Source organism: Lupinus angustifolius, chromosome LG01, assembly GCF_001865875.1.
Source record: "Lupinus angustifolius cultivar Tanjil chromosome LG01, LupAngTanjil_v1.0, whole genome shotgun sequence".
Taxonomy (NCBI): Eukaryota; Viridiplantae; Streptophyta; class Magnoliopsida; order Fabales; family Fabaceae; genus Lupinus; species Lupinus angustifolius.
Window position 1 is genome coordinate 35,239,590 of NC_032009.1, and position 12,377 is coordinate 35,251,966.

At 35.2% G+C, this 12,377-nt stretch overlaps 2 protein-coding genes and 1 non-coding gene across 3 annotated transcripts; 1 reads left to right on the plus strand and 2 right to left on the minus strand.

Moving 5' to 3' along the window:
- Nucleotides 159–4,872, minus strand: LOC109363059 (importin subunit alpha-2-like). Its single transcript, XM_019609234.1, has 11 exons — nucleotides 4,600–4,872; nucleotides 4,343–4,439; nucleotides 4,162–4,253; nucleotides 3,934–4,065; nucleotides 3,663–3,848; nucleotides 3,397–3,560; nucleotides 3,231–3,309; nucleotides 2,877–3,005; nucleotides 1,431–1,558; nucleotides 903–1,290; nucleotides 159–764 (listed from the first exon to the last, which is right to left on the minus strand). The coding sequence occupies exons 1-10, from the start codon at nucleotides 4,804–4,806 to the stop codon at nucleotides 915–917; spliced, it is 1,590 nt and encodes a 529-aa protein (XP_019464779.1). The 5' UTR covers nucleotides 4,807–4,872; the 3' UTR covers nucleotides 159–764; nucleotides 903–914.
- TRNAE-CUC lies at nucleotides 5,508–5,580 on the plus strand. The gene has a single exon. It is a non-coding gene; the product is annotated as a tRNA-Glu (tRNA).
- On the minus strand, nucleotides 6,656–10,183 carry LOC109363067 (acetate/butyrate--CoA ligase AAE7, peroxisomal-like). The gene is made up of 3 exons (XM_019609244.1): nucleotides 9,865–10,183; nucleotides 7,930–8,517; nucleotides 6,656–7,657 (listed from the first exon to the last, which is right to left on the minus strand). The coding sequence occupies exons 1-3, from the start codon at nucleotides 10,078–10,080 to the stop codon at nucleotides 6,761–6,763; spliced, it is 1,701 nt and encodes a 566-aa protein (XP_019464789.1). The 5' UTR covers nucleotides 10,081–10,183; the 3' UTR covers nucleotides 6,656–6,760.

Below are 12,377 nucleotides of genomic sequence, written 5' to 3' on the forward strand. Positions count from 1 at the left end.
CTATGAAATATGAATGATACCCTAGCAAGGAAACTAGGAAAGTAGAAAACCTAGCAAAAAACTCTCCTACGGCTTCTTGATCATCATCATTAAAATCAACGTGTAAGTTTTACATTGCACTTTAAAAGTATATAAAACAATCAAAATACACAGCCTACTAAATTAAAAAACAATTTCTGTAGATGAGAGCTTATTATGGATCGAGTGGTATCTGTTATCAATCAATCTCGTCAACCCCAAAGATCAGGTTTATCAAAATAAGCATTTCCACAACAGATAGGTTATGGTGAGGGAAATAAATGAGTACAAATACTTAAAATTGAAGCACAAAAATAACACCAATTCCTTCCATAGATGCATCATAAAATTGGTTTCTAAACAATATATTCACCCACATTGACTGAGAAAAGATTAGTAAGACTAGAACTAAAGTACCAGACTCAGCCGCATTAAAGAAACCCCCCCACCATATTACCCCGCATCCCTGCTACTGCAACATATAACCTACTGGATACTTCTCCCCAGCATATTAATCTTCAATAACAGCAAAACGCTATTGACAAGGTTATTATAATGCTGCAGAACCCATCAGACTATTCATTTGGACACAGAAGCGTAAACTAACCCACCCCAGCACCTCCTTAACCACGAAGGACACTAGTAGACCAGACTGTGACCAGACTCTAGGTGCAATCACTGACCCTCCAAAACTTGACCCCACAACAGCCACCCAGCATTGACCCCTACTTCATCAAACCAAGTCCCTGCAATTATTATTGAAGCCATATGGTTTAGAAAGAAACAATGCTGACAGTTATACGAAATGAGTTCAAAAAACAATGATAACAAATGAGTAAAAAATATGATTTATGACCCTAAAGAAAGAGCCATATAACAATTACCTCTCAAGGACTTCAACGAAAGTTGAATCCACCAGATGGCACTGGGAGCTCATTGCTTCCAAAATTGAAACCAGGCTGAGCACCATCACCGGGAGGTAGTGTCTCATCATCTTCATCTTCCAACCAGTATGTTTCAAGCATTTTAACAGCCTTCTCATATATTTCATTGTTGTCGTGACTTTGCAGATTTTCAATCTTCTCCAATCCCTCAGCATCATCTATCATTTGAGCATACAAGTTAACATTTCCAGTGTTACCTAGGTACTTCTCTGCTTCTCCCACCTTCAGAATATTCTCCAAGCCTTCCAAACAGACTGTGATTATTCTTGGGTCGGGGCAAATAAGTAGCTCACAAAGAGGCTTTATGCAACCCTGACTCACCAAGTACCTTATAACCGCATAGAATAAATGAGAACCAACAATAAACAAGCATTAATCTCATTCAGTAGGGTCGGCTGAAAAAACTTAAGTGAGAACCACTAACTCAAAAAGTTAGCAATATAAATAACAAATTAGAAAAACACATACTTGATCTGCTCATTGCTTCCACCAGATGTGGCATTTGAGATTGCCCATGCAGCTTCTTTTTTGATGTCAAACTCAGCATTTTGAAGAAGAACGACAAGGGGACCAATAAGGCCAGCTTCAATAACAGCCTAGATCACATTTAGAAAATTGAAAACAATCAAGAGAGCATTTTCAACAAAATAAACCAACTGAAAATTCTTCACAATAAAAAAGCTAAAGCCCGCTTGAGATTCCAAATAGAAAATATAAGTTTATAAATATGTATCGCCAATGGCAAAAGTAGGATGCCACTGTTATCTTTAATAGACCCGTCTTTTTTTGTGAAGACAAGCTTAAGCACATGACTTTTGTATAAGTTGAAGTAAGATGGAGTATATGAAGTGTAAGTTTAACAATAGACAAGCAAACTCTACCATGGAGGTAAAGATTGGGGATCATATCATACCAGAAGTCACTAGACTTAGGTACTTTTAGTCAATCATACAAGACGATGGGAAAATTGACGGATATGTAAGCCATAGGATTCAAGTGGGTTGGATGAAAAGACGGAGTGCTTCAGGTGTCATGTGATAAAAAAGTATCACTCAAACTTAAAAAGAGAAGTTTTATCACACGATTATAAGATCTGCAATGTTATGAGACTGAAAGTTGGGTGGTAAAATGTAATCAAGAGAATACACCCCATGTACCATATATGAGAATGTTGTGTTAGATGAGTTGACACACTAGACAGGATAAGATCATAAATGAATGCATTAAGGAGAAAGTTGGAGTGCTCCTATTATAGGAAAGATTGTAAAATTATGTGGGGATAAGACTGGTAGAAGCCCCCATAAGAAGAGTAGATGAAATGATGATTAGCCTAATTCCAAGAAGAAGAGAGAGGCCAAGAAAAATCATAGGCAAAACAATTAAGAAAGACTTAGATATTAATGTTTTGTCAATGAACATGATTTATGATAGAGCATTATGGCTTGTTTGATCCATATAACCGACCCCACCTAATGGGATTGAGGCTTGGTTGTTGTTGTTGTTATAGACTCGTCATTTTTATAATTAGATCAAAAATTGAATTCTCTAGGTGGACAAGACCATACCACCTATCACTCTCTTCTTCGATTAGAGTATTCAGGGACAAATTAACTAAACCCGAATTAGCTATAATTGCATCATATCTCCATATTAACTACTTATTGATCCCCCTTATTGCAAGACCAAAGCAATATTAATGCAAGCCTCAATCAATTGTTCAAGAAACATGGGGCACTGCATAATAACTTTAAAGGGTCAATTTCTCAATTAAAAAATCAATTTAACATTTCTTAAGATGTTTAGACAAATTTACAGGAAATAGAACCTGAACAATATGGACAATGACAATTACAAGATTTAACACATTATTTAAAATAAACTGAACAGCAAATAATAGAAAATTCACTGACTTGCCTGTATTTGTTCCTTGATTCCAGCTGTGATATTTGATATAGCCCAGCAAGCTTCCTTCTTGATGCTTTTTTTATGATTATGAGTCAACAGGCTCAAAAGGCTTGGGAGTGCTCCATGATTGATAATACACTAATGAAGAAAATTCCATCAGAATTAGGACACACTTAAAATAGTTATACATTTGTGTAATAAAACAAATGGGGAAAAGGTAGAATGCAATAAAATAGATAAATTGAATTCCGCCAGAAGTAATTTTTCAAAGAACAAGAGCTGAAGAAAATGTTTGGAACAATTTGGATCAATGTTCCATTTAATAGTATCATGTGATCATTACAACAGTTCACAAATCATTACCTGAGTCTGCACATCATCTCCAGTCACAATATTTCCCACTGTGCGAAGAGCAGGAATCAGCACTGAGGGAGAAGGGTGCCTGAAAAGCCATGCATGCAAATTTAGGGAAATCTATATATGAGACAACAGAACTTTCGTAATTAGATAGACTATAAATAATACTCACAGAAGGAGCTGCACCAATCGGGTACATACGCCCGCCTCAATAACTGCTTGGATTTTATCATTTGTGCCATCAGAAAGATATGATAGAGCCCAGCAAGCATCTGTCAGAACTTCATCATCATTGGAAAAAATCAAACGTTCAAGGGCTGGAAGTGCTGACCTCACCTGGCCATTTAATATGAGCAATAAGAATACAACAAAAGAGGTTGTCTCTGACATTCAAGTTATTGTTATATTAACAAATAAAGACAAGAAAAGGAAAATTACTTGCTCAAACGGAGGTTGTGGCTTGCCCCTGCAAAAGTTTGATAGTGTCCATGTGGCATTTCGCAGCATTGAAAGTTTTGTATGCTCATTCAACTGGGCCAATAGTGGGATCAGAGCACCCTGGCTGAGAACTAGATCCCGACAATGAGAGGAGTCACCAGCAACATTTCCCAGTGCCCACACTGCCTATAATTTCAGGAATAAATAGTCAGTAGAATTAGAGCGGAAAAGGAAGAAATGCATGTATATCACATTCGAGAGTAAAACATGCCTGCTCCCGAACATCCTCACTAGGTGAACTGAGTAGCTTCACAAATGTAGGAATTGCCCCATGATCAATCACCACCTTAGTATTCTCAGAAGTTCCAGATGCAATGTTTGTGAGAGCCCATGCAGCCTCAAACTAAATAAAAAGACAGCAAGTTTCAATCGCACTACACTATCACAAAGAATCCAAAAAGGAAAAGGCACACAATATGCAAGGCGACAACTTCCGAACCTGAACTTGAGGGAAATCCTCCCTACTGAGAAACTGAACAAAACGTGGCACAACACCCGATTGAATAACTTCCTCAATTGGAGGACTCCGCTCTATAGAATCAATAACATAATCAAACACATAGAAACAAAACAGCACAGTAATTGAGCGAATAAACATTAGAATCAATTATTAGGTTCACCAATTGAAAGCAGTTTCCGAAATTGTGTTGTGGCTTCCAATTGCGTAGAATTATCATCTGACCAAAGACCAGCAACCAGTGCCGGAAGAGTCTCTAACTGCACCAAGACAAACATAACCGTCAAAACCAATTCTAAACGAAACTAACTACCACATTCCCTAACATCAAAGAACCCTAGTATATGATCCAAGTGCATGATCAAGCAAGAAAATCACAGAAACTTGAAACACATAGAACACGATCAATCGAACCCTAACCTTTTTATCGAAGTTGTTAATAGGAGTAGTGAACTGTTGTTGAGCTGCGAAGCCTTCGCGACGCTTCTTCTGAAGGCTCTCTTCGCGCTTGTTCTTGCGGATCTCAACCATGTTATCCTCTCTTCTACGGCGGCCTTCTTCGGCGTCGACGGCGACCTTGTAGCGGTTGCGTCGCCCTTCGGTTCTCTCATTTGGTCTAAGCGACATCGTTTCGTTGGTGAAAGGAAAAGAAGAATAATTGGAAGATCGAAATATTTAACCGCGAAGAATACAAAAACCCTAGTGCTACTACAATTATTATTATTATGATGGCTAATCTCGTTTTATTTGCGGCCTTTTGATATTGGATCTAACGGTCGAGATAGGTTCGGATTATTCTATGGTTACTCACTCATAATATTTTTTAATATAGTAGTAATAAAATGGAGACATTACTCCAATAACTAATTTTTTGGTTGAATTTGTGAAGAAAAAGTTATACTTTGATTCATATTTTCTTTTTTTACCACATGATCAACTTAGAACAATATATTTGTTGTAGACTTTGATTCATGGGACAAACATTAAACCTAACTAAAAAAGGCAAATGATAAGTACCAAACAACAAAAATGCTAATGTAAAGTATGGTTGCAATGAAGGGGGGTGAAAAATAAAGAGATGGGAATATTTGGAAACATTATATAGTAAAAATACAAGTTTTTACTATTTCGATTTTCTTCTATAGCTAGAATTAGTTATAGTTAGTTGAAGTTTGTTAAAGTTAGAATTATAAATTGTGTGATTAACTTAACAATGATTAGATAGGTTACTTTAGCCTAGTCTATGTATTTGATGTGTATAGATAGGTCTAATTATGTATTCGTTGATCAAATAATAAAAAATGGTTATTTCGGTAGCACATAACAAATCCGTTGTAGTCTAGTTGGTCAGGATATTCGGCTCTCACCCGAAAGACCCGGGTTCAAATCCCGGCAACGGAAATTTAGTTTTCTATTAACCCACTGTTTTGTATATACACTCAGAGCATTATCCATTATTTATTTAGATTACTTTTTTCTAAAAAGTTAAATATGATTGAAAATGAATAATAGATTATGCATTGACAATGTAAAAAATTCTTACCCTAATAGGGTATACATTTTTTCTCTTTCTTCTTTGCAGCTACACAACAAAGTTAAACGGTGGATACTATTTCAAAAGATTTAAATATAAATATGACAAGTTCTCAGTATTAGAAATCAAATTTGATAAGTGTAATCAAATAATAAATTGTTTATTATATTCACCTTCACCACATACCTACAAATCCAATGCCATCATCTCACCTCTCACCATCACCACCACAACAAAAAGAGATAAGCTTTATCATTTTGACAAAAAATAAAATTAAGAAACAACCCTTTTCAAGAATGATTCATGAGGTTGTCCATAATTAAAATACCATTTGACTAGTTAACTACCAACAAAAAACAACGTCTAAATATTATTTTGTCGTACCACATTGTGCTTTTATTATCAACAATTTGTTGTTTTAGTAATATAAAACTCCACTAGATTTCCAAGATGACCAATAAGTTAAAGGTTGAAAGTAATACTTATTGAAAAAAACAGTAAGATTAATTTATTACGTAAAGATGAAGGGATACATTAATAGTACCAAAAAAAAATATTTTGATTTTATTACAATAATACGAGCATGAAGATGTTTCACGTCAAAAAGTTTAATGTCCTATATATCATGTTGTCTGATTCAACCATTGAAGCTGTCATTGTTGACCAATATGTATTTAGTGTGAGACACCGTACCTTAATTTTGGAGCTCGAATTAGTCGTTATCTTATGGTAATGCTTGTCATGGAAAATTTGCAATCAATGTACTATTTGAAGGGAGTGAGTGGTATAGAGTATTTTTGTTTCATGATTTTATAGCTTCATTTTTTTATCAGTTTTTTTTGGAATACCTTAGGATAATATTTAACGTGTATGAAGAAATGTGAAGATACATACTGAAATGTACAAATATATGAGTAGGTACAAGAAATGTACAAAAACTAGAGTATAGCAGCACTAGTCTTTTATTGGCAAACATAAAAGCATAGCAGTGATCATACAATAACATCTAGCAGCATTTTTCCTTATTGTAAATCTGATCTGATGTGATTACAACTTGCTTATCTTAACAGGCCCCATCTCTTTTGTTCTTGCTCTCAACAAATTTTTCTGAATCTTCCCAGTAGCTGTTTTTGGTAAGGGTCCAAAGATTACTGATTTTGGGACCCAATAAGCAGGCATTTTGGCCCTACAGAACTTGATTATATCCTTTATTAGAAGCTGCTCATTACTTGTATCCACTCCTTGCTTTAATGTCACAAAAGCACAAGGAGACTCACCCCATTTCTCATCTGGTCTTGCTACCACTGATGCTTCAAGTATTGCTGGGTGAGAGTAAAGGGTATTCTCTATCTCCACACTGCTTATATTTTCAGCACCAGAGATGATTATGTCCTTTGATCTGTCCTTAATTTCCATATATCCATCTGAATGTTTTACAGCAAGATCCCCAGTATGAAACCATCCATTTGCAAAGGATTCTTCATTGGCTTTGGGGTTCTTTAAGTATCCTTTCATCACAACGTTACCCCGCATCACAATCTCACCAACGGTTTTACCATCAGCTGGGACAGGTTGCAGAGTTTTAGTGTTCAGAACTTCTAGGCCTTCCAAACCAATGTACCGAACCCCTTGCCTTGCATGGAGCTGGGCTTGGGTTTTGAGGGGAAGTGATTCCCACTCTGGTTTCCAGGCACAAACTGTGGAGGGGCCAAAGGTTTCAGAGAGACCGTAAGTGTGTGTGACACGAAATCCTCGTTGAGACATGGAAGAAAGAACAGAAGGAGGAGGAGCAGCACCAGCTGTAGTTACATTTACAACATGGGGCAGAGGAAGGATGACTTCATTAGCTGGGGCATTACATATTGTGTTAAGCACCACTGGTGCTGCAGAAAAGTGAGTCACTTTGTATTTGGCAATGGCTTCATATACTGCCCTAGCTGTTACCTGGTGAACACAGAAAAATTATAGTGGGTGAATATCTATAACAATCAGCTTGTAAAGGATTATCATATTGAAACACAAATTTCAAATCCTAGTAAAAGCATGATTCATTTAATGTTTGCATCATGCCAGTACTATTTAAATGCTCAACAGTCTTGTTCTCAGCCAAACATTACGGATTGCATCAAACTTGAAGCTAGAATTACGAGATATTAACAAGGCATGCATGAAATAAATGCATAGCATAAACCAAACTAATTAGGCATTAGTTTTACCTGACGAAGGCATATATTTGTGCCACAGAGAGCTGCAAGTGTCCAAGTGTAGCACCAACCATTGCAATGAAACATGGGAAGCGTCCAAAGGTATACAGCTCCTTCATTCATTCCCCAAATAAGAGCTCCACTTAGAGACATTAGATACGCTCCTCGGTGGTGCAACACCACACCCTTAGGACTAGCAGTGGTACCGGATGTATAACCCAAAGCAATGCTCTGCCACTCGTCCTCTGGGGGTTTCCATGCATATTCCGGGTCACCACTTTGAAGAAATTCTTCGTATTCAATGGCTCCTTTGCCCAAAGCATATTGAAGTGTCTTAGGATCACAGTTTTCATCACCAATAACAATTAAAATTGGAGCCTTGAAGCTTTTGGTTTTTTCAGACCAGATTTTCAAAGCTTCTTCAGCCAAGGAAAAGAAGTCCTGATCCACAATTACCATTGCCGCTGAGGAATGACCGAGAAGGAAAGCTACTGTGGATGCATTTAACCTTGTATTAACAGTGTTCACTACAGCTCCGGCCATGGGAATTCCAAAATGAGCTTCATACAGAGCTGGAATGTTGGGTGCAATAACAGCTACCTGTTAGCCATAGTATAAGAAAATTACATTGCATTAGTTCTAAAGAAAACTAAATTGGGATATAACGTAAATATACTCCACATAACATAAAACAGCATCAAGGGTATATCAGAATTTGTTTTTCAGAAGATATGTCACAAGCAAGACAGTGAGATCAACCATGTCTTTCGCTTCAAAAAGTTAGTTTAAAGTAATCTTTGAGTGTCAATGAAAGACATCAAAGTGATCCTTCAATCCCAAAAATGCCTATTACTCAAGCAAAATCCTATCAGTAATTTTAGTTCTCTTTGGGTATCTACTTCTGATCTTAATTTTTATATCATATTTTACTTTCTTGTCAACAGTGGTATGCTTTTGCTGAAAGATCTTCATGTATCATAATCTATAAATGAATATGTTCATGAAATATTGGTATTAATTAAGTTTTTAGATCAAAGCAGATTCACCAGACCTGGGAGTCTACATCAACATTATATCATCCTTTTACTTTTAAGACTCACTTGCAATTAAATGATATTACTTATCTATGATTTCATTAGCTTTTATTTTTATTCATTGAATGGGCCAAAAGACAAAAAAAATGCCATTTTTTTAATTCAATGAATTAATTACTATATATTAATATCAAGTTAAGGAAAAGTTATATGAATATGAACAAAAATTTTAAAAATATAATATATAAAATTTATTACTAGCAATGATAATAATATATTTAATATTCAAGATGTAGTAAAAACATAAATATTTAATAAGATTAAAATAGAGCAAAACAAAAAATAAAAGAATTTTTAATATCTATGTATTGTAACATTAAGTATAAATATAAATAGATATTTTATATATCATTAAAAAATATTTAAATAATAATCAATACAAAATTCACAAAATGAATACTACGTCGTTTCTGTAAGTAAAGATAAGCATGCTACAAACCATAGTTATCCATAATTTAAACCCATAAATCGGTTCAGATACAATACAACAATTATAATAAACATGTAATTTAAATCGATCCAAAAAAAATGTCATTCAGAACTAGTCAATCAATCCAATTGTGCCGAGCAAAGTCATTTTTTTATATTTTTCAAAACAACACCGTATATTCCAATCTTGAACATTCTAGTTTTTTGGTACATAGTTGAGTTATAGTTGGACAAAAAATATTTATGTTTATAAATTTATGAGTTTAAAATTTACATATCGTGTAAAGTTTTTTACATTGTCGGCCTATCATCGACCAAACCTTATATATGATGGATGATTCTGCTATAGACTCTTGAAGGACACTCTAAAATCCTAAGTCGAAATGAGAAAGTTGTAAATAAAAAGGAATAGAGAAGTATTTACAGTGCTTCCGAGACCGATGGAACGAATAGAAAGTGCAGAGGCCAATCGACGGCAACGGTGATAGGTCTGGCGCCACGTGTAGTGACGGGATCCATGGATGATTGATTTTCTAGTCGGGTGCACCTGAGCTGCTCTTTCTACAAACCACAACGGTGTTAAGGCTGTGTAGTTCGCCGCGTTCTTTGGCAAATCGTCTATGTCACGCGCCACCGTCATCGCCTCTCTCTCTCTCTCTTCTTCGGGAGCACTTGAAATGAATGAAGAAAAAATGCCACCTACCTGGTTATTGTTATAATCCTTGGGGGCTTGAACCTAAATATATAGACCCTTCTCATATATCATATATGATATTGTGTGATTAACTTGAGATAGTGAATTAGACATCATTTAGAATATAAGATTTTTGTTTCGACAACCACGTATTCCCAGATATTAGTTAATTAGGCAAAGTGTAAAGATATATTATTAGTTATACAAAAAGTATTTTAATTACATCGTTCATTATATATATTTTATCTTCATTGACTTTTATAACTAATACAAATAAATAATATATAATATATTTTTTGTGTATTAATATTTGAGAATGAATTAGTAATTTAAAAAAAAACATTTTTCACATTTATACTTTGTTTGGTTTAGAGAAGAAAAGTTGAGGAAAGAAAAGTTGAGAGAAGAAAATGGGTAGAATATATGATGATTTTTTAGTTATTTGGTATGATAGAAAGTGGATAGAAAATAATATAATTATTATTAATAATGATATTTTCTTTATACTATCAAGAGTATCTTATTATCATCTGAGTAAGGAACTGATCTATTTCGTGATGTGTGACTCTCTCCTAATAAGTGTATAACTCAAGAATCAAATCTTTGACATTTTTGTTTTTTATTATAGATCTAGCATGACTTTACATCACTCAAAGCATGTCCCAAATCATGTTCTATGTTAGGTATCAGTGGCCTAAACACACCTAGAAAGGGTTGAATAGGTGTAACGGTTATTACTTACCGTTTCTCGCACCAAAACCCAGTTCTGGAAAATAGCTCAGTTAAACGATTAACCAATGTGCTTAATCGATTGACACACAACAGAAACAGAATGATCAGAGCAGCTAATTCCATAGTTATTTATCAACAGATAAGCAGAGATACAACATATATCTTTATGCAGTATTAACAAGGATATAGCAAGGTATAAACATGCAACATATCAGCTTCAAACTCGAATTAAAATAGTAACAAGTATAAAGGAGATTAAGAGAGAACAACTTGCACAATGTATTTTTATCCTGGTTCGTTTATGGTGCAGTGCAAACTACATCCAGGTCTCCCTTCTGATCTTAGGAGATTTTCTTCTTCACTATATTGAACAATTAGTATAATCACATACACCAATTCAATTTACAAGACTCAAGACGCTTCTTTCTTGAATTCCTAGAACATCTAATCCTTGGATTGACTATCCCTATCGCCTGAGAAAATATTTCTCGCGATCCAACCGCAGCCAAGATCCTCGTTCTCAATTCAAGACTTCATAGTCTTGGTGAATAATCACTCAATCTCAATGGTGGTAAGACTCCAAGAGACTAACCCAAAGTACAAAACAAATTACAAAAAAACAGAGTGCACAAAAATGCTCAAATTATAACTATGACAAAACTCTAAGATTAACCCACTCTTAAGTCACCCAAGCCATCATGCATATGTGAGTTAATACAAAATAGTAAACACAAAATATTTTTCATAAAATCTCTAGCAAGAATGCATGAACATGCAAGAAAGAAGTGATGAGATTAAGCATATGAAAACAACATGCAATACAGCATGAACAACTTCAACAAAGCATGTTAATCTCTCTTCCTCACACATGCATTTCTCTCTGCCAATTACAAAGTAAATCACGAAAATATGCTCTCTAATCAAATCTAAACAATAGTATGCAATACTATGTGTTTCTGCAATTTGCCTAAACTTATACAAAACAGATTTGACTATTCAAACGCTGCATTCAGTTAAGCAGTTAAAACAGAAAACAATTATAACATAAAACGGACATGTTAATCGATTAAGTTCGCGATCCTACTCGTGAGATCGCACAATTTTACGATCCTCAACCCCCAACCCATGCTCTATCTCAGTCTTGGGTGCGCCTCCATGGGATCGGGTGAGCTCATCGTGTAGGTGCATAAAACCGTGGAATCGACGAGCCTACTGATCCCTAAATCTTTGTCACACATTCCTCTCTCTTACACTCTATGTTTCGCGTCATCTCTCTCTCAACCCTGCATTTCCAACAGTCACACAATAAAATTTGCAACTAGAAACTCTAGCAGCCACGCGACCATCGTCTCCAACTTTAGCTTCAATTTCAACATCATCATAATTAGAGAAGAGGGTTAGAGAATCTGATGGGCTTTTAACTCAGTCTCTTAAGCCCAATTTCTTTTTTAACCCCCACAAACTTATTAAAATGTGAGCAATAGCTATAAAACACTAAAACCCAATTTTGT

What these genes read in the sequence shown, in the direction of transcription:
- LOC109363059 (XM_019609234.1), bottom strand. Translation starts at nt 4,806, where the DNA reads ATGTCGCTTAGACCAAATGAGAGAACCGAAGGGCGACGCAACCGCTAC. An exon ending in GAGATGATGTGCAGACTCAG is followed by an intron (nt 3,006 to 3,230) that starts GTAATGATTTGT and finishes TTTCTTCATTAG; the next exon opens with TGTATTATCAATCATGGAGC. An exon ending in GGAAGCAATGAGCAGATCAA is followed by an intron (nt 1,291 to 1,430) that starts GTATGTGTTTTT and finishes TGCGGTTATAAG; the next exon opens with GTACTTGGTGAGTCAGGGTT.
- LOC109363067 (XM_019609244.1), bottom strand. Translation starts at nt 10,080, where the DNA reads ATGACGGTGGCGCGTGACATAGACGATTTGCCAAAGAACGCGGCGAAC. An exon ending in CCATCGGTCTCGGAAGCACT is followed by an intron (nt 8,518 to 9,864) that starts GTAAATACTTCT and finishes TATGGCTAACAG; the next exon opens with GTAGCTGTTATTGCACCCAA. An exon ending in CAAATATATGCCTTCGTCAG is followed by an intron (nt 7,658 to 7,929) that starts GTAAAACTAATG and finishes TGTGTTCACCAG; the next exon opens with GTAACAGCTAGGGCAGTATA.